The 23,918-nt window shown below is 33.5% G+C and overlaps 1 protein-coding gene across 1 annotated transcript in view; it reads left to right on the top strand.

Moving 5' to 3' along the window:
• Positions 1–23,398, top strand: part of LOC149788469 (galanin receptor 2b-like) — a 31,217-nt gene extending 7,819 nt beyond the window's left edge. Inside the window, exon 2 of the mRNA XM_089974451.1 lies at positions 20,313–23,398. Coding sequence (XP_089830577.1) covers positions 20,323–21,492 — 1,170 coding nt within the window. The 5' untranslated portion in view covers positions 20,313–20,322 and the 3' untranslated portion in view covers positions 21,493–23,398. The remainder of the gene's footprint in view (positions 1–20,312) is intronic.
• The last annotated feature ends 520 nt before the right edge of the window (positions 23,399–23,918 follow it).

The following is a 23,918-nucleotide window of genomic DNA, read 5'->3' as shown; positions in this document are numbered from 1 at the left end:
AGTCTAATTGTAGGTTTCCATGAATACGTTGCTGCAGTCTAATTATGTTCTTCAGAGTTGAGGTTTTCTTTGCCAGCTTTATATTTAAAAAAAAAAAAAAAACTGGAATCAGTACTATTTTATAAATCACAAACTATTTGTACCAATTTTCATAAATTAAATGTAATTAAAGTATATGTGGTGTTGACACTTGAGAAAATTGGCAAAATACCCACTATATTTATCGTCTTTCGTTATCATCAAAAGGGTTTCAATTATATTGATCACCCTTCCTAGTGAAAATGTATCCAACTGCACTTAAAATACAACAGAGAAGTAATACAATCTCTCTAGCCATAAAAACAGTCATCAAGTTTATCTGGTTCAGCTTAGAAAATTTGTGTAAATTATAGCACGTTGAAGATAAATATGCGTGTGTAAATTATAGCACCTTGAAGATAAATATGCGTCAGTAAATTATAGCACCTTGAAGATAAATATGCGTGTGTAAATTATATCACCTTGAACATAAATATGCGTGTGTAAATTATAGCACGTTGAAGATAAATATGTGTGTGTAAATTATAATTGTTGTTGTTGTGGAGTTTAGCGCCATTTTTCAGCACATAATATGCTATACATGGCGGCCAGTATTAATGGTGGAGGAAGAACCCGGGAAAACCCCGGAAAGAACCACCGACCCACGAGAAGCTACTGGCAAGCTTTCTCACACAGTGTAAATTATAGAACATTCAAGATAAACATGCCTATGTAATTTGTAACACCATTAAGATAAATATACATATGTAAATTATAGTGCCTTGAAGATCAAAATGCCTATGTAAATTGTAGCACCGTTAAGATAAATATACCTATGTAAATTGTAGCACCATTAAGATAAATATGCCTATGTAAATTGTAACACCATTAAGATAAATATACCTATGTAAATTGTAGCATCATTAAGATAAATTTGCATATGTAAAGTATAGTGCCTTGAAGATCAAAATGCCTATGTAAATTTTAGCATCGTTAAGATAAACATACCTATGTAAATTGTAGCACCATTAAGATATATATACCTATGTAAATTGTAGCATCATTAAGATAAATATGCATATGTAAAGTATAGTGCCTTGAAGATAAAAATGCCTATGTAAATTGTAGCACCGTTAAGTTAAATATACCTATGTAAATTGTAGCACCATTAAGATAAATATACCTATGTAAATTGTAGCACCATTAAGATAAATATGCATATGTAAATTATAGTGCCTTGAAGATAAATATGCGTGCGTAAATTATAGCACCTTGAAGATAAATATGCGTATTTCATATTCACTGACAAGAAATATTTACAGGGGTGTGATATTCGGGTATCTTATGTGTTGTGATCCTACTACGAGACAGAAAAGGTAAAATCATCATCATCATCGTCGTCATTATCATTACCATCACCCTTAATAATCTTGCCGTTGCTATTATTATTATTATTATTATTATAAAATACGCGTATATATATATATATATATATATATATATATATATATATATATATATATATATATATATATATATATATATATATATATATATAATACCTAAAGGAAGGCGTATTTTATGAAGGCCTAGTGGCTGACAAGTGGGAAATAACTATGCAGTGACCCTTGTATCATCAGGGGACATAAAACAAAAAAATTCATAGTTACTTTTCAACGTGGATATAACAAAAAAAAACAAAATTATTGTTGGATATTAGACGGAATATATTGAGTTATAAAAGTAATTTGGTTATCTCAGCTGTGCGTGAATCAACATGATATATGCGACACGCGAAACAGCATCGCAGACCTCGAATGCGTTTTTATGTAAAATTCAAACTGCTTTCTGTTCTTCATCTTCCACCCATTGTATGCTTTTTAATTACATATCCAGTCATGCAGGCGGATTTACAATTTCATCCACTTATTTAGCCATGTTTGTGTGCATGAAAGTATGTATCTAGTCATGCAGGCAAACTTACAAGTGTATCTACTCAACTCTGTTATTTCTTGCAGAATGAAAAATACATTTAGGTGCCATCTTTTAAAGGAATTGTAGGGACTTTACAACGGAAAGTTAAGGATGGACTAGTAGATATGGACGAGGAGGAACAATTTAATGAATAGACAGATAGCGCACATCGATCTCGACACATGCTTTGTATTCATTGATCTTGAACTATAATCTTGGCGAAACGTTCGGATGCTGTATAAAAGTTTTGAAAATGAAAGCTTGCCTGGCCATGACTCTGATATGGGGTGAATAATTGCATCATATGCTGTCATTATCTTATGACAATATTAACATTCACAGTGTCAGCGTCAAATTTAAATTTTGATTTGATTTAGATTCATGCGCAATTTCTCGAAAACATGTTTATATATATGATCAATAGACTGTGACCGCAAAAAATGAAATAAGAAATAAAAGGACTCAGTGATTGTTGGTACCGGTATAACGTGACGTTGCGTAGAGGAAAATAGAGCTGGGGTTGTTCCCCCTTAGTAATCCCGTTATATAGTCAGCTCCTGTTACAACAAGCAAATTTGTTTTCAAGCAATCTCATCATTTTATCGAGTTTGCCGGTTTTTTTGTGGTGCTGGTGGTGGGGTGGGGTGGGGTGGGGGCAGTGTTTGGCATGAGTTATCTTTCTTGTTAGGTATGCATAACATACAATGATACAGAGAGAGAGAGACAGAGAGAGAGAGAGAGAGAGAGAGAACCCATTCTTTGCAATTTATTCAAGATAATTTACTCAAATCGTAATACCAGAAGCCCACAAGTTTCTAATTTAAATTTTAAGGTTTTTTTGTGGAAACATAGATCCGGAAAAAGATACTGTTAAAAATTTGTTAAATGACATTATAGCAATGGTCCCATTACCTGACATGCAGTGCGCACTCACCCATATCATGGAGTTAAGTTTGTTCAGAACGCTTGATTAAAAATTAGTCTCTTTACAAAATGACCATGTCAGCAGATTTCAGGTCTGTTTCTGTAAGTAATTTGCACGTTTGGTTAAAAAAATGAATGTCAGTGCCGCGACTCGAATATTCCATTGTAACACTCAAATTCAATACATTTTTCGCCATTCAGTAAATATTCCGATAGAGCGAATATTGCTGCATCTATAATTGACTGCAGTTAAACCTCGTTGTGATGCCAGGTGACTGACACTCGATTAGATAACAAAATAAGACTAAGATATAATAAAGTCACGAAAGAACATTACACAAGCTTTGTGCTTCAATATAACAAGCAATGGAATAAAACGTGCATCTGAAGACTCTGGAAAACCATACGATATAATTCCAATTCGCCATTCTCTTGAAACTTGTGATTAATGATAGCTGGTTGTGAAACTTTGGAATCCTTATCTTTTTAGTAAATGAATATGTCCACGTTGTTAAGGTTTCAAGGAATCCGTAACAACGATAAAAGCACATGGTTAGGTGCAATTTTGAAAACTACACTTCGCCAAATAGTTATACTCAGGTAACAGCCATCACTCATTTTTGTTTAAAATTCAGTAAGAGCAAATTTGATTTCCTGAAGCTGATTTCCTTAAGAAACCGTCTCTCATATACTTCAGTCACCACTGGGGATAGTTTTAGTAGGAAAATATTGCCATAAAATCACAATCTGTGCAATTTGATCCAAACTGGCTCATGTTGCATATATCTTGCCTAGAGGTTTCGTTTCCTCCAGTAATTGCATTGTACCATCTCGCTGAGCAAACGACTGTTCGCACTCTTACCCTTTGATGGATTACTTTACTGTCGTGGTTATCTCACTTATGGTATTACACTAGAAACCATAGGTGCGCATGATAATCGAAAAAAAACCCCACAAAACTACGAAAAATCGTTACTTTTGCTCCAGATATTAGCCATGTAGCCAATAATTACATTGTGATAATGATCTTGCAATGAAGCTAACCTCATCCTACTCCTAATGCAATCGTATCCTGTCATTAACTGTAAATAATATTACAAGAGATAAACAATTCAACAATTATTTTCCCATAAAGATGATTAAAGCAACATTCATTCCATTCAACGAATCGCAGTCTGTTGCATTTAATATCCCACCTGTGAACGTGCATGATTATCCAACGTCGAATAGAAAATAAAAATAGAAAGTGTTTCTGTCTGAGAGCTAATTTGTGGTTGAAATTCATATTTCAGTAATAATTTTAGAATATGACTGTTGTATTGTCACGTGAAAAGGAAGATCTCCAGTTGCTTGTCTAAAATCATATTCTCTCCTGTTACTTGGGATGAAAGTGGACAATAAGGTATTTTAAGTGTCAGATCTTGCATCAGAATTCTTGAAATTGTCTTTGAAACATTGGATATTTTTATTATCAAGAATGAAAATAAAAGACGAATGATTCCCCACAAAAAAAAACCTAACATATTTATGTAATCTGAAAGAACAAAATATATACTTCTATGGAAAATTTATACAACTTAACACAGGGTCATCCAAATGCGTTTGTGCATAATCGATATGTGATCACGAAAACAGTTTGAAAATTAAAGGATGATACAAACAACATTCGAACTTTGATTTGGTCAAGCTGAACGACATGCAGTAATTATAGGTTACTGCATTTGTATGGGAAAATATGAACGAGTTTTGGGATGGAATACTGCACGACCTTGGTAGTGCAGTATATCCTTCGGACAAATCAAGTTCATATTTTCCCATACAAATGAAGTAACCTTTTTATCATATGCTCATTTTATTATTCTACCTAAGGTTTAATTCTATAAACAAAATACACTACAAGAAACAACGTAAATGAATGAATGCCGTATTCCAAAACTAAATACACAAGCGCAGATTTGTCATTACACAATAACATCATTATTAATGCGCACATAACTCCGCCCAGATAAATTTGAACTTAGTCGCACGCTCGACATAACTTTCGAAAGAAAATGGCGTGTCTAGTTGAAATCACAGGTGCTCGACACGAGCTTGATGTTGATAGAAGAAAAGAAAAAAAAAAAACAATAATATAAAGGAAAAAAACATACAGTGACAAAAATACCTTAGATTACCACCATGACCCGTTCTGACATAAGACCCTCTTTATTACACTATATAAGAGAGAAGGTACAGAACTTCCAAATACTTCGTTCCACCCATGATCCTCGATTTCCTTCTGCTATTTCCGTCTTTAAAGGCACACAACTATACTATATAGCTCGTTTTCCCCCTGAGATATTTTTCTATTCATCAAGCCATCATTTACTTTTCTCCGTTGTACCAAACTGAAGTTACGGGCTCCTAAACGTGGCATTTTCGCGAATTTTGTCTCCTGGACAAGTGCGTGCACATGTGAAAACCGGTGAAGAGACCTAGATGTATCATGTTTGCGACTTTACGATGCATCCCTTCTTGAATTACAGAACAGTGGTCGATGCAAAAGTAAGTTTTTACTTACCAATAACTATTCAACTTTAGGAATCCTGTTCCATGCAAGAATTAGACATTGTCTTCTTCACTGCACATACATCGTTTACATGCATCTCTATTTTCAAAATGGGCATACTATGTGGCACACACGTCAACACCGAAATATGATTGGCTCAAAAGTTTATACTTATTATCATAGTAGCACGGACTTGTCTCAGCAGTAAAACTTCGCGAAAATGCAACGTTTCGGAGCCCGTAACTTCAGTTTGGTACAACGTAGAAAAGTCAAGTATGGCTTGGTTGATAGCAAAATATCTCAGGAGTAAAATAAGTCATATAGTGTGGACATGTGCCTTTAAAGACGGAAATAGCAGAAGAAATTGAGGGTCATGGGTGGAACGAAGTATCTGGAAGTTCCGTACCTTCTCTCTTATATATTATGATAGAGAGGGTCCTATGTCAGAACGGGTCATGGGGGTAATCTAAGGTAGTTTTGTTACTCTGTATGATTTTTTTCCTTTCAGATTTTTTCCCCTTCTCAATATCAAGCTCGCGTCGAGCACCTGTGGTTAAAATTGAAATCTGCAGTCATATTGTGAATGAATGCGCATTGCAACTTTTCCATTTGATCTGGAATGAATATATTTTGGTATTTTGTTTCGATTCGACGAAAGTTTGTGATTTTGGACTGGATTCATCTGTGCAAATATTACATGAAATACATCGGATTGAAGCGGCGCGTGTTTACATCTGCAAATGTGTTTCTGTTTCTGTTATTGAATGTTTGATATCATAATGTGGGAAAAATATGAAGTCTTTCAATTGCAATTATCAATACGACGCTATGGAATTTAATGCTTATTTCATTTTGAGTGCAGTAAGGAGGATGCAATTGTACTTATCATCGAAATTACAGCACAATTTCGAAATGTGTAATCCAGATTGAAAACCTATGACATGACTCATGTAATTCGGATTTGCAGAATTGAGAAAATACATTTTGGGGAAATTTAGGATGTAAAACTAAGTATATTTTATTTTGCCATTCTTATCACCAGCTAAAAAAGAGAGTGTATGACTTGTCACTTGTATGTTATTTGTAAGGACCTTATCTTGCGTCTGTTATACTGTAGCTAGCCTAAATCCGTAACATTATTATTTATTCAGAACCTTACTGACCTTTCTTTTTGTTATCTTCCGCATACCATTCGTAACCTTTAACCCACAAAACCTGCTCTACACTCTTTTCTCTGAGACAAACTGACATCTCGGGACAATTCTAATTTGTTGGTCAATTATATAAAACGTCTAAAAATGCAAATGTTTCAAGCCTTTTGTAGAAATTATGCGTGTATGCGGAATCCATTTCTTATGAAATGTTCCATACTCACTATTTTACTCTTAATATTATTGAAGAATGAGATTGTACAAAAGTACTGACACTATAACCTTTGTCACCTAAGAGACTTTTTCTTCATTGGCGTCATTCTAACACGTTTTGTGCAGTAGTGTACGTCATTCTGACACGTTTTGTGCAGTAGCCTCCGTCGTTCTGATGCGTTTTGTGGAGTAGTGCACGTCATTCTGACGTGTTTTTATAGGTTACTGCATTTGTATGGGAAAATATGAACGAGTTTTCGGAATGAATACTGCACGAACTTGTGAGTGCAGTATATCCTTCCGACAAAACGAGTTCATATTTTCCCATACAAAAGCAGTAACCTTTTTATTATATGCTCATTTTTTATTCTACCTAAGGTTTAATTATATAAACAAAATACACTACAAGAAACAACGTAAATGAATGAATGCCGTATTCCAAACTAAATACACAAGCGCAGATTTGACATTACAAAATGACATCATTATTAATGTGCACATAGCTCCGCCCAGATAAATTTGAACTTAGTCGCGCGGTCGACATGACTTTCGAAAGAAAATGGCGTGTCTAGTTAAAATTGAAATTTGCAGTCATATTGTGAATGAATGCGCATTGCAACGACTTTTCCATTTGATCTGGAGTGAATATATTTTGGTATTTTGTTTCGATTGGACGAAAGTTTGTGATTTTGGACTGGATTCATCTGTGCAAATATTACATGAAATACATCGGATTGAAGCGGCGCGTGTTTACATCTGCAAATGTGTTTCTGTTTCTGTCATTGAATATTTGAAATCATAACGTGGGAAAAATATGAAGTCTTTCAATTGCAATTTTCAAAAAGACGCTATGGAATTTAATGTGTATTTCATTTTGAGTGCAGTAAGGAGGATGCAATTGCACTTATCATCGAAATTACAGCACACTTTCGAAATGTCTAATCCAGATTGAAAACCTATGACATGGCTCATGTAATTCGGATTTGCAGAATTAAGAAAAAACATTTTGAGGAAATTCAGGATGTAAAACTGTAAGTATATTTTATTTTGCCATTCTTATCACAAGATAAAGAAGACAGTCTATGCTTTGTCACTTGTATATTATTTGTTAGGACATAATCGTCCGTCTTTTACATAATGTAGCTAGCCTAAATCCGTAACATTGTATCAACGCGGAATGTGCCAAAACAGCTGGGGTTTTTTTGCAGTCCACGAAATGTGTTTTAGTTCATTCAGAAACAAATTTAAATAACCACAACGTAAAGAGCCTCTTACGCGAGTGTATATGATTTGTTTACAAATCAGAAGTGCTGGTGTCTGCGTCATTGTTTGTTTACAGTAGAAAGTAGTTCCTTCATTCACGTGAATGCTATATGTGTATTGTCGCGCGCGTTCAGTATGTGGGAATATTGAATGATTCTGACAATGTAAAGTTAACAGGGAAAAAAATGAGCATATAATAATGTGCTGTACTGTACGTCGTTCTAAGGCGTCTTGTGCAGTAGTGTGCGTCATTCTAACACGTTTTGTTCCGTATTGTACGTCATTCTGAAGCGTTTTGTTCTGTATTGTACGTCATTCTGATGCGTTTTGTGCAGTAGTGTACGCCATTCTGAAGCGATTTGTGCAGTAGTGTACTTCATTCTTACGCGTTTTGTGCAATAGTGTACGTCATTCTGACAAATTTTTACAGTAGTATACGTCACTGAGACACGTTTTGTACAGTAGTGTACGTCATTCAGACAAATCTTGTACTGTAGTGTACGTCATTCTGACACGTTTTGTACAGTAGTGTACGGTCGCAAATTGTGATAAAAGCACATCAAATACATTTCGTTTCCTATTTCTAAATTTTAAATGGGAAACGATGCATCAGGCAGGGAATTGTCATGACGAGGTTTCTGAGCAAGCTTACTATTCATTCTTATTTCTAAATGGAAAACGATGCCCTATGCAGGGAAGTGTCATGACGAGGTCTTATGTTACGTGTTTAGGCTCGAATAAACAGTAATACAGGAAAGAGTGAAAATAACAAGCTTTGAGTAGTTTAGCAAATAATTAATTTCCTTGGGAAAATACTGGAAAAATGAAGAAAAAAAAGAACTTACGGTTTTAAGAAGCAAATCCAAAAATAATCAAAGAATAATACGCGAATAAAATTTTAGAAGTCGTAATATTGAAATGTTCTAATGATTTCAAGTCCGAGTCACGACGACGAATCCAAGATGGAAGGCGATTACGTATATTGTATCATGTTCAATGATGTTGTCTACAGTCCCTTGTAGAAACACAAGAAATAATCCTCCGGTTTTGGAAATCCAAATACAAAATTTAAGAAATGTCTTTGTTCAAGAATTGTGTATAATCACTCAAAATATTTCCAGATAAAAAACAATAATCCTTTAGAATCCAAATAATTCGAATAAGCGTTAAAATGTAATTCCCAAAATGACACAGCAAAAGAAATACCTTTACGTCCCGGTGTTTAAAAGCCCAACTGGGATCTCTCTCTCTCTCTCTCTCTCTCTCTCTCTCTCTCTCTCTCTCTCTCTCAGCATCGCTATTAAAACTAAACAATGCACAATTTCAAAAATGCATGAGTTGCGAAATAGAGGATCACGTGATCATGTTTACATATAAAAAATTCACGTAGCCCCTGTATGACCTTGATAAAAACCAATCATTTTACTCCAAGAAAACAAATGTCTTTACTTCGCTGAAAACTATTTAGAAGCCTAGGGTCACGTATTCAACACAGTATCGATCTCAGCATATTATGCCCACACAAAAAGAATATTAAAAAGAAAACGTGTTCAGTGGCTGTTACTAATTTTGAATTAAGGTCGGGAACCAGATCAGCCTTATGTGTTTACAAAAATGAACAGTCAAGGTCAAACTAGTTTTTAGAAAAAGTATCGAGTTCGTAGGATACATTATTTGACGTATAATGAACTTAAAAAATAAAAAGATTTTAAAGATTAGAAACAATTAAATCAGATATAAATTAAATCAAACATGCATGACAGAGGTTTTTGAGCAAGCCTACTATTCTCTCACAAAACCTACCGTACTCTTTTTTTTACGAGACAAACTGACAACTCGGGACAACTCTAATTTTAAGGTCAATTATAGAGAACGTCTCAAACTGCAAATGCTTCAACCTCATTTTGGAAATTATGCGCTGATGCGGAATCCATTTCTTTGGAAATGTTCCATACTCACTATTTTGCTCTTAATATTACTGAAGAATGAGATTGTACAAAATTACTGACACTATAACCTTTGTCACCTAAGAGGTTTGTTCTTCACTGGCGTCATTCCGACATGTTTCGTGCAGTAGTGTGCGTCATTCTGACGCGTTTTGTGCAGTTGTGTACATCATTCTGACGCATTTTGTTCAGTAGTGTACGTCATTCTGAAGCGGTTGTGCAGTGTTATAAGTCATTCTGATAGGTGTTGTTCAGTACGTCATTCTGACACGTTATGTAAAGTAGTGTATGTCATTCTAACACGTCTTGTGCAGTAGTGTACGTCATTCAGACACGTTTTGTACAGTAGTGTATGGTCGCAAATTGTGATAAAAGCACATAAAAAACATTTCGTTTCCTATTTCTAAATTTCAAATGGAAAACAATGTCATGACGAGTTTTCTGAGCAACACTAGTATTCATTCTAATTTCTAAATGGAAAACGATGCATCAGGCACGGAAGTGTCATGACGTGTTTTCTGATGAAGCCTACTATTCATTCTAATTTCTTCTAAGCCATAAAATGATAACAAATCCATCTAAACGTCAAGAAAAGGATTTTAGGCTATCAACAGTAGGAAATAGGAAACGTAGTAGTTAAGGTGGGCGGAGAAGAAAAATATTGGAAAATGTTATCTTTCGTATGGTACAGATATTTAAATGTAGTCCAGATATCTTCATCAAACCTTTACTTTACTGATTTATAATGGAGAAATTAGAGCAACAAATATCAAGAATAACATGGCGGAAATAATTTATGTTGTGGGATTAAATGTTACAAGGTCTTCATGCGTATATTTGAAAATTTATAGTCGATATATTGGACTAAAATAGATACTGGACGTATTTACATTCTTCATGTGGCATATATAATATAAAAACTAAAGATACACCGAGATCACGCTTTTGGAATACACAGTATGTTTTCGTAATGCTTTCCAAAATTATCATATTTAGCGTTTTTTCATATGACCATCTCTTTATGACACGTATTGACCAATAGTGTAGCATTAGTCGTTTCAATTTATTACATTCTTACACATTATAAATGTTCATTTAATAATCTACCGCAGATCCCTAAAACGTTAAGCTCTATATTAGGAAATTCTTTTGTTCGAGCGTTACGTCACTTTCGCATTCATGTGAAGAGCAAGTCAAACCTGTGCCAGTAAGTAAAATCTGTACCAGCAAGTAAAACATGTGCCTACGTTTGTGAGAATCACAATATTATATACAACTATTCGAAAGCAATGGAATATAAATTTATAAAACAACGAATGTGGTGCTTTCACTATGAAATCTTTAAAAATATGTTTAAGAGAAACTGCCATAATGGACCCATAAAAATATAGACAGGATTATGTCAGTTATAATAACCACCGAGGAATTATTTTTATTCTTAATTAATTGAACATGTTGAACCATTTTTTAAATTTAGTTAATGACCAGTACTCAGAAAACATAAACTCTTGAAGTAGAATTCGAGTGGAATCTTTTAGTTTTTATTCCGTATACCAGGGAGAATACACGCTAGGTTTGTGTTGATCTTACTACTTGTGATGTTGCACAATTTTGAAAATAAAGTACAAGTGATATAAGAACCAACATTTTAGTGTAAAAAAAACTAATGTACAAACATTGTCTTTTTAAAAATCTTTGTTCAGACAATCTCTCACATAGCTAAAATTATATATCTTTTTACATAAACGGTTTTCGAAATGCAACACATTGTACAAAATAGTACCTAGCCGAGTAAAAACTCTTGCGATTGATTCTTTTATTCATTCTCACAGCAGCTGTTACTTCACTGAACACGAATATCGACTTGTCTTCTCAGGATACGGAATGCCTTTTGATGCTAACAAATAAGTTTGTTAAAGGATTGGGGAGATACAGTGAAATCAATACCACTGCATCTCTCGCTGTTTCTAACACTCATACTGTTCTGTCGTGATCAGCATTTTTTTTGTTCATCGAAATCGCAAGCATGGAGTAAATATTGGTAGTATATTGATATATGCAATTTAATACCTGTCACCTCCGTGCCATAAATTATACAACAGGTAGGTAATACAGTAATTTAGCATAGAAATATATTGCAATAATGAGCTTCCATATTAAAATTTCTGTATTCCCACAGGTAACCAACCACCTTTTAACAAATTTGTAATTATAAATGAATTTTTTCTTTTTTTAGTCCATTGTTATGCCCTAAAAATAAGTAACAGAAAAGAGTGAAAAGAAACAAGCTTTGAAAAATTCAACAAATAATTTATTTCTCTAGAATAGAAAAGTGAAAATGAAAAAAAGAACTTACGGTACTGCGAATTCAATCCCAAAAAATTCATACAATTACAGACACAAGTCCTAATAATTTAAAGTTCTGAGTGAACTTTAGTAGAAATCCAAATGAAGTCCAACGCTGAAGTGTTGATGCATCTGTTAATGCTGATTTGCCAACAGTCTTTTGTTGAAACACAGTAATATAATTCCAGATTTAGATTCATTACAAATCCGAGTGAATGTCTATGTCCAAGAATATTATTTTTAAGAGTACTATGTATCTCCAGAGAAAATAAGCATTTGAATAGAGTAATTTGAAGAAATAAATTCCAGCCCACATGAGCTACGGGTCATAACAAATACAAATTGATTCTGCTAGATCTTAAGCCTGAACGAATATGTTTCCAATGAACAAGTTTATATCATCTTCCACTTCTTCAAATAGTTTTTTTTTCGAAATAGAAAATTACCTAATCTAAAAAAAACCCTTTGAGAATGTTCTTAATGTTTACAAAATATAATGTTAGAGATATTTGAAAAGCTAATGCTAAAATTATAGTATAAAACCTGAATAATGTCAGGTGGGCCAGGTAAATTGTAGTGGAATCCCAATAACCTAGACCCAGACCCAAATAAATATATTTACTTCTTTCAGTAATGGTCCTGATGATAGATACTATATTGCTTTGTATTAGTTGTTTACAGAATGAAATATAAAAAAATCAATAATCAGGTCAAGTAGAAAATAATTTTGATTTTGGACAATGTTTATCCCAACGTACAATGTTACATTACAATAGCATATAATGACATAAAATAAAATAACTAGCAAACAATGCAAATTAAATATACATAGCACCTTACTTTAACCTTGTTGAAATATCCTATGTTCAATCAGAGTTTGACGAAAAAGGTGAAATAAGCAGTCTAAAGCTTGCTTTTCTTAGGATGAAATAGACACTGACATACATGATTTTACATTGTTCCACTAAGTACTCTATAGCCTTTTTTCTTTCGATAGCACTTTAATCTAGCATGCATGATCGATATCACTTTAATCTAACGTGCATGATCAATAGCACTTTAATCTAACATGCATGATCGATATCCCTTTAATCTAGCACGCATAATCAATATCACTTTAATCTAGCATGCATGATTGATATCCCTTTAATCTAACATGCCTGATCGATATCACTTTAATATAACATACATTATCGATACCACTTTCATCTAACATTAATTATCGATATCTCTATAATCTAACTTGCATGATCGATATACTTTAATCTATGTTGCATGATCGATATCCTTTCAATCTGACACGCATGATCGATATCCCTTTAATCTAACATGCATGATTGAGATCACATTAATCTAACATGCATGATCGACTTTTTTTAATCTGACATGCATGATCGATATCCCTTTAATCTAGCATGCATGATCGATATCCATTTAATCTAACATGCATGATCGATATCCTTTTAATCTAATATGCATGATCGATATCTCTTTAATCTAGCCTGCATGATCGATATCCCTTTAATCTAACATGCATGATCGATATCCCTTTAATCAAACATGGATCGATATCCCTTTAATGTAATATGCATGATCGATATCACTTTAATCTAGCATGCTTGATCGATATCCCTTTAATCTAACACGCATAATCGATATCACTTTAATCTAACATACCTGATCGATATCCCTTTAATCTAACACGCATGATTGATATCCCTTTAATCTAACACGCTTGATCGATATCCCTTTAATCTAACACGCTTGATCGATATCCCTTTAATCTAGCATGCGTGATCGATATTCCTTTAATCTAACATGCATGATCGATATCACTTTAATCTAGCATGCATGATCGATATCCCTTTAATCTAACATGCATGATTTAGTGTTTGATACTACCCACTGACTGCTCTAAAACCCTTTTATCTTTCGATATCCCTTTAACATACATGATCGATATCCCTTTAATCTAACACGCATGATTTAGTGTTTGATACTGCCCACTAACTACTCTAAAACCCTTTTGTTTTTTTATATCCCTTTAATCTAACATGCATGATTTAGTGTTTGATGCTGCCCACTAACTACTCTAAAGCCTTTTTGTCTTTCGATATCCCTTTAACATACAATATCGATATCCCTCTAATCTAACACACATGCTCGATATCCTTTTAGTCTGACATGCATGATCGATATCCCTTTAATCTAACATGCATGATTTAATGTTTGATGCTGCCCACTAACTACTCTAAAACCCTTTTGTCTTTCGATATCCCTTTAATCTAACATGCATGATCGATATCCCTTTAATCTAGCATGCATGATGGATATCCTTTTAATCTAACATGCATTATCGATATCCCTTTAATCTAACATGCATGATTTAGTGTTTGATGCTGCCCACTAACTACTCTAAAACCTTTTTGTCTTTCGATATCCCTTTAATTTGACATGCATGGTCGATATCCCTTTAATCTAACAGGCATGATCGATATCCCTTAATCTAACATGCATGATCTAGCTTTTGACAGTGCCGTTTATTTATTATTTCCGTAATCGGATTCGAACTACTTAGATATCTTCTTTTATGTCTGCGTGTATATATTTTTAAATGAAGTTACTGTTATTTGGATTTTATAACTATATAATGTCATGCCACTCTTGAATCCAGGGATATCTAATATTCATGTAATCTGTGACATGTATACCATTGATGTAAGTCACACAATATGTATACATTCACAACACTGAGAGGGGCCCCGAGTGGCCGAGTGGTCTAAAGCGCTCACCGTTACGGATCACTGCCATCTCACCTCTGCGTGGGATCGAGTCTCGGATTCGGCCAATGTGGGTATGTGAGAAAGCTTGCCAGTTGCTTCTCGAGGGTCGGTGGTTCTTTCCGGGGGTTTCCCGGTTTCTTCCTCCACCATTAATACTGGTCGCCATGTATAGCCTATCGTCTGCTGAAAAATGGCCTTAAACCCTACAACAACAACAACAACAACATTGAGTAATTTATTGTTAGGTTTTTACATATCACGTCTTGCAGACAAGATTAGAATGTGTGATTTATGTTATCGAAAATAATTACATATTCACATAAATATTAAAAGCTATAAAGCAAGTAAAAGAGTAATGAAAAGTACATTTCACTATTAGACGTGTGCTATTGTTACTACTGTATGGTCTTTAAATAAGAGAACATAGCAAAGCCCAGCAAGTTTTGTCAAATTCAACAATAATTTATTTACCCAATGTACACAGTAATCTAAAAGAAAACGAATTTGCAGTATCGTGAAATAAATCCACAATATTCGTAAACTTGCCATCGCAGAGACTAAAGCAGTGAAAGTTAAAAACACAGATATTGAGAAAAACCTTAAATTTAACGACAAGAGAGTGACAAAATTGCAAAACGATAGTAAGCAAGAGCTCCAGACCCCTAATGAGAAGATAAAGTAGTCGGTTAAACATCTAGAAGCAAAATTTCTTCTCAAGGGAAAGATTGAAAGAAAATACAATCTTCGGTTGTACATGGCGAGACAAGATGATCCTTGCGAGAACATCTTTAAAGTGGTCAAAGAATTGCCAGAGAAAGACTTTGGTACCAACAAGCAAAGAGTACACTATACGTGGTTTGTGAATACATACAGAACTCCTACTAAACCTTCTGGTCAAGCACTAAATATAAGATTCAGTTGTTACGTACATAGGGAAATGATGTTGTCTTGTATTATAAACTTGCATGGCTCCAAGAAGAGAATAGCGACTGATATGCCATTTCCTATGAAGATAGAAAGCGGGAGACCGGCTACGGAACCTTATGTCAGTAAAAAATGAGAACAATCAGACAGTAATAAGATAAAACAAAACTAGGTATGTGGTTGGAAACCAAAAAATGATGCCGTAAATAGTTGGACAAAGAGAGTTATGTTCGATAGCAAACTTAAAAAGACTATCCAAAAACTCACTGTTTAATCCTTGGACTTAACAGCAAATATATATAATCTTGTTTTATTGTATTTAAATGATACTTTGATAAAGCAACCACTTATAATAAAATAGATCCCATCTTATTTGCATGAATCTAATTTAATTTTGATTTTTTCTTTTCTTTTTGTTCTTCAATATTGTACGACAAATTGGTAGATATACTCTATTAACTTTTCCATGCATGATATTGAGTTTTTGTAATGATCAGGGGCATTAACTCCGAACATGATTGAGGAAGATATAGAAATTAAACAGAAATTAAGTCAAGATGAATAATATATTTATGTCATTCATTACAGGAAATGAATAAAATACCAAAGGAAACTATGTTATATTTAGTCCCAATATTTGCTCTTTTTTTTCCTTTGGGAAAGGGGAGACAGTTTTGTAAGCATATTGTAAAATATGTTAAGGCCTTGCCTTGCCTTACAGTATAATTTACTTTATTTGATTTGATCATTACTGTAGATTTATTTTAAAATAATTTTTTTTAATGAATTATATTCCTTTCAGTTTTCTTTATTTTAAGGAAACAAGAATAACTAAATTTACCAGGTATCAAATTTCTTTACAGTAAAAAAATGTATTTTGGTTCAGTAAATATAACAGATCGTAAATTGATTATGACAATTAAAGTGATGATGAAAACGTATCTAATATTAACTTGGGTTCCTGGTATTTGCCTTATTGTCATACATCCGCCATTTTATTTTTTTGCTTGTATTGCAATGTCATTGTGCTCTCAGGCTTTTATCAAGTGTCTGGTAGGATCTTTGTTTGCTTTCGTTGCTTTGAAAGCTTTATTTTGATTATGTGCAACCCTTTATTATTATTATCGTTATCATTATTATTCGTTCATGACCGCTCCAGTGACGTAGCGGTAGAGCGCCCGCCTCAGATGCGTTAGGTCGCGGGTTCGAACCCCAGCAGAGTCATACCAAAGACTTCAAATTGGTACTAACAGCTGCCTCCGCATTAAGAGGTTAGAGTTAGGACTGGTCGGTCTGGTGTCAGGATAATGTGATTGGGTGGGACATCATGCTACATGTCTGCGGCATGATGCCCCAGTGCTAGACATCACCATAAACTGTCACACTGCAGACATTGTAGCGATATGACTGAACATTTGTTAAAGCTGCGTTAAAAATCTAAATCACACTCGCCCTCGTTCATTAAGTCCTTTGCTCTGTGAAAGGTGACAATACAGTTTATATACATTTATGTACAGTTATATAAAAATTTGGTGTATTGAACATCTCGACCCAGAGTATTAATTTCAGATAGGCGTAACTATGGGACTATGGTAAACATATAGAAAACAAGAATAATATGGCTAGGAAGCATGAAAAACAGCAACAGTCGTTTGTGTATGAAGTATAATTTATTCTGCATAGATGACAGTTTCACAATATTAGGCTTTATTTTCTGTACAGATTTAACTCACATGATAATATTAATTATGATAGTGAATCAATTGACATCAAAACACTATTGAACGCGGTGGTCACAAGACTTCGTATCGTCTATTGGAAAATTACTGTTCATAAAATCACTTGCTTATAAAAATTAAATGACATATGAATAAGTTTACCAGATCTCCCCCCTCCAATGATTCCTTAAAAATTAAATAATTTAAGATACAAGTACTTATGACAAGTACTTATGGAAAGGGTCAGTTGACAAGAAAAAAAGAGAATTTAAAAAAAGTTACGACTTGTAAGGGGGACTTGTAATGCTTGACTTAAAATATTTCTTTCTCCCAAAATATCCAGTCCGAAGTATACTTACTAAAATTACAAAATGGAGTAAACTAATGTTCAACTATTTTAAGATTTTGAAGGAATTTAACAAATTTGGTGTCAATTATATATAAAGGAACATAGAAAATGTCCATAATATATTTTGGAAGGATTTCTTATAACATATACTCTTACACGTTTATTACAAAGTCTCTTTCAGATTCTCTTACTGAAGCTCTAATACATAATAAAATACTTAGGTCGGAGGGTCTTTTTAAGCAGAAAATGGTTTGATAAAGGTGTCCTATTTATAAATTATATTGTATAATGGACAATTTCTTTCATAGCAAAAAGTGAATGAAATGTATACTGTGGACACTAATTTCTAAAACATGCAGGCGTCCTTGATTTCATGAAATCATACATATATAAGTGGTCACTTCTCAACAAAACTAAAATATGTTGCAGAAATATTTATTGCATCTTGGTGAAAGACAGCTAATTATTAGAAACTAAGACACTAATTAAATGGAAAATGTAGCTTAGTCTTACAAACAAATTGAATTGGACATGAAATTTTGCTTGAACATACACAAGTAAAAGAGATTCTAATAAAATTAGGTTTCAGTATATATTACTTCATAAAGTTTTTGCAAACTCTTTTCTATAAACAATTAGAATATCAAATAATAATATATGCTGTTTTGTATGGATTCACATGAAACATTAATTCATATTTTGGGACTGTGCAACTGAAAATACAACCTTGCAATAACCTAAGCCAATGGACTGCAACACTAATTTCCTGCATACCTTTTCACTTACAGAAATAATTGTCGGTATGTCATAAGTAATCGATGTAAATAATTGTATATTGATGATATAAAAAAGATACATGTTTTATATGCGATATGAAAGAAAAACACCATCCCCACCTTTTTTAAAAATTTGTTTGAAACGATACCACATCTGTTACATGAAATCAGCGAACAGAAACAACAAACTGGAATATTTTGAAACTGAATGGCACATATTTATTATGTTAGTAGTATAGTACAGTCAGTTTCTGTCAACTGTTTGAAATGGTTTATATATATACTTATGAAAACCATTTGATGCCTGTACAATCTTAAATTATTTCTTGGTTATATTTTTGTACATATTATCTTAAATAAGTTTTAAAAGATTATATATACACATAGTATATTCTGATACACTTACAAGACTTCTGTTTCTTAGATGCATCAAGTCCACACTTCTTTTCTCTTTTCGTGTTTCCAATTTTGTTTATTCTTCAGGCTGTCCTCTTCTTCTTGTACTTTTCCCCCTTTTTAACAGCTCGAAATATAGCTATTTGAAGCCTTTATACAGAAAACAAGACATATGTAGAGAAAAGGAATTATAAGGTAGTCCGTAGAATGGCTTCCGACCCATAGCAACCCATGTGCGAGAAATATAAATATAAACATAAATGTTCACACAGCAACTAAATAGAGTATTCCAAATTAATTAGAGTGGTGTTCCGAATGAAGTTCCAGCTTGAATGTGCTGTTGTGTCAGTAGCCTTTGATCTGATGATGTGTCACCAGTCTTGCTGTATCACGGTGCTATAGTCGAGAATGTGTTTAAATGAATTCACAATAATCACAAAATAGTGATTCTATCCTACAGTCAATAAACACTTTGTAATTGCAACAAATAATTAAAATACATCCTCTCAAATAGTAATTGAATACAGCTAAAAGACTGATTCCTTTACATACATTTAAGATTGGAATATTCAATTATGGTGAGCGCTACCTTTATATTAACATAAGACACAATATCAGACCCAGGATGAGGGTCATACGTTCATTTCCAGAATATTTGAAGTTGTTAACAAGTAAAAAGGGTTACGTAGACATATTTACCCATGTTAAAGTGCAACCCTCAATCATGCAGATATGTAATGTTTAGAAGAAAAAATGCAATATATAAGCCAAGAAATAAACACAATATAGATATACATAATAATATGTCTTAAATTTTCTTACACATATTATGCAAACTGATCTGTACTCCATACTCGATCTATATTTGTTTAGTTTTTTAAAGGAAGTATACAAGTGTTCAATTTTTAATCTAATTTTATAGAAACAGATTTCAACCGATTTTCAGCTGCATCTTCTTTCACGTATCAATTATGTATTTTCAGGTGTGCCGACATGACTAATACAACTGAGAACATTATCAACGGAAACTACGATGCCAATGATCAAAGACTTGTAGAAATATCGTCACTTATTCGCAACATTTCACTGCCTCTCATCGTCATTATTGGACTTCTTGGAAACACTGTTTCTTTAATTGTATTCACAGTCAGTGGGTTGAAGTCCAGGTCCTCGTCTAAGTTTCTGTCATCTCTTGCCTTAACAGACAACGTCATTCTGATTTCGATCCTTTTGTCTTGGATTGACGGTTCGTTCTACAACATATTCCTCACCAAAGCTGGGTGCATGCTGTTCAATTACTTCACATATATATCCAGCTTTTTATCAGTATGGTTTATAGTAGGATTCACAACGGAAAGATTTTTTGCCGTAGGTTACCCTCTACATTCACAACTAATTTGTTCCAGTACGAAAGGAAAGATTGCCCTTTCCGCTTTAGTACTGATAGCATTTACTGCTTATTCTTTTATATTCTTTACCACAGATATAATTCAGTACAAATCGAGGCTTATTTGTGGCTTCAAAGCAGAATATCGTAGTCTCATGCAAGGGATTACATGGGTGGACACCGCTTTGACACTTGTGATTCCTGTCATGATTATAGCCATAATGAACACACGCGTATTGTGGCTAGTTATCAAGTTTCACAGGACCAGAAAACAATTAAGAGTGTCAAATTTTTGTAGAAAAAGAAAACAAAACGGAAACCCTGGAACAAGGACAAGTTCTCAACTGCGAGTGACCAGAACACTTCTCTTAGTTTCAACGACTTTTGTCGTGCTTAATCTGCCAAGCCATCTTTTTAAGTTTTACATCACAGTTTTACAGAAGACAGATGGTGAAACGTCTCCATCGTACACACTGTACTTGATTCAGGAAATAACACAAGTGTTATTTTACGCCTCGTTTAGTTGTAACTTCTTTTTATATACATTATCTGGAAAACATTTCAAGAGAGCACTTTGCGGGTTGATCAAGTTAATGGATTCAAGAAAAAGACCAGACGAATGCTTTGAACAGAATCACAAAGATCTTCTCAGGAGGCAGAAACTAGTGCGTAACACCTTAGAGTTAAAAGCAAGATATTTAAACAATCCAGATATTGGAAGAGATGAGACAGAATCAATTTTAACAACTTCAAAAGTGGCGCATCAAGAATTATGACAATAAAAATGTTACCACAGCCACATAAATATTTTAGATATTACTGGCTATGTATTGATACTGATGCGACGTGTCTAAATTTATTGTTCATTAACCATGTCCAGATAAAACCTATGTGAAATGTTTCCTAGTAATAACTTTAACACAACTTCTCACTCGTTATCGTAAGGACGCATCTGAATATATTCGTGTATTCCATCAGCGTTCAAGGAATAATGCATGTACACTGGTCTATAAAGTTTCCAAGATTTTTAAAGGGAGACCTTCAAAGGAAACTTTGAAATGTTTTATTTTTAACAAGACTTTTGTGATCTGAAACCGGAACTGTTTAAAATAGTTCATTTTGGAACAGAATAGAAACAGAGTGGGTTTTGGATTAAATGAATAACGCATACACAATGTGATGGGCGATGGAAATTTATAAAATGAATAATAAAAGTGTGTGTATATATATATATATATATATATATATATATATATATATATATATATATATATATATATATATATATATATATACAATGATTCTCTCACGCTCTCAACATACGATTGATCCAAGCACTCTACACAAACATTCACAAATTGAAAAACGAAAATACGATTCATGTAATCTTATGCATGGAAAGTGAGATTCAAATAATCTCAAGGAATTCAAATGGGTTTCAAATAATATTACGCAATGTAAGAGAGATTCACATAATCTCACGTATGTAATACGATTAAGATTCAAATAATCTCAAGGAATTCAAATATGTTTCGAATATTATGCACTGTTAGATTCACATAATCTCCTATATTATGCAATGTATGTGAGATTTCACATAATCTCCTAGAATACAAATAAGATTCAAAATAATTTCATGCAGTTGAAAATGTACTCAATTGAAACATCAGTTGGAACAAACATATGCCTCTTGACACTTATACAGTCGTATGATTCACAAACTGATGTACCACAGAGTTTCACCGAGTCCTTGGGTTGGCCCATACTTTTATCGGCCGCACACACCCTTTACGGATCCACCACATGTACAGACAGACATACGTATACACATGTGCATAGACAGCATACATCACCCTTGTATTGGCTACGTCTACATTCGTGGTTCCACCACATGTACAAACACACGTATACACACACACAGAGTCAGCACGCAGCACTAAACAGCTACAGTCAGCCCTAAACAGCTACCGTCAGCCATAAACATCTTCAGTCAGCTCTAAACAGCTCTGAACAACTTCAGACATCCATAAGCAGCCTTGAACAGCTACAATAAAACCAAACTAGTCATAATAATAAGTACTGAAAAATCTTTAGATATATGCTGATAAATTAAACTCTAACAACAGCTTGCAATTCAAAGTTCACAACGTTTCAAATCTGCGTAGTAGTAAATGCATCATTACACGATATTACATTACAACCTGAATTAGCTTCAATATCAAATAATACAAAATTAACACTTACCCCTATGGCTGGAGAACACAATGGAGAACGTTTACTCCTTGACAAGATCCAAAACGACCAGTGTCGGTTAGAAATGGAATCTACCTTAAATCCAAAGGAGAGTGAGTAATAGTCAGGGTATAATACCCCTGCATATCGTGTTTTTAATGTCTCTCGTCGCAAGTAATTTTCGACGAGATACATACTAGTACAGTCGCTTACCTGGAAAAACAATTATTCACACTAGGTAACGTTGTACACACGTACAACGAATGATAGTAAAATCGTTATAAGGCAAAACCAAGTTATTTCTTGCCTTATTCTGTGACACATATATATAATTTATAATTTGAGCAGATTTTATTAAACGTCATTTTGATATAAATTGAATGTGATGGGTAAGATGAAATAAATTAGTTTCTCGTTATGTATATATAATAAAGTGTGTTCTTGACCTTTGTTCGTGACTGAGGGAAGAGTATTTTCCTAAATGACTTTTGTCATTTTCTTAATAGATGTTTACTTGGATTTAAGTTCAAGGCCTGACTTTGTTTATTCATTAGTGAATTATTCATAGAAATTATCAGTTTCTTTAAAAAAAGAACTATCGTTTCATACATCAGGTGACATTCTATGCATGAAGGAGACCAGGAAAACGAATTTCAGTCCCGTTTCAATATCAGGTTTTGGAAATTTATTGGCAACGGTTGTAGCTGAGTTCAGTTAACATTGAAGAGGAATTATTTATTTAAATTATTCATTGGAATTACAAAGTGATTTGAATTTTTGAATTAAAACACTACTTTGGATTATTGAGGAGTAATTCTAAGATATTATGGATTATATAATTGTGCTACATTAAGACATTGGACTTGCAACAGTACTATTGCGATTATTTTAGGATTTAGTTCACGATAGTGTAAGTTACTCTGACATTTTCTTTTGTATTCTAGGGAAATAAGTTTTTTTTTAATATTTA

This window comes from Sinohyriopsis cumingii, chromosome 11 (assembly GCF_028554795.1).
Source record: "Sinohyriopsis cumingii isolate HCF-2022 chromosome 11, ASM2855479v2, whole genome shotgun sequence".
Classification (NCBI taxonomy): Eukaryota; Metazoa; Mollusca; class Bivalvia; order Unionida; family Unionidae; genus Sinohyriopsis; species Sinohyriopsis cumingii.
This window is presented reverse-complemented; position numbering and strand designations above follow the sequence as displayed.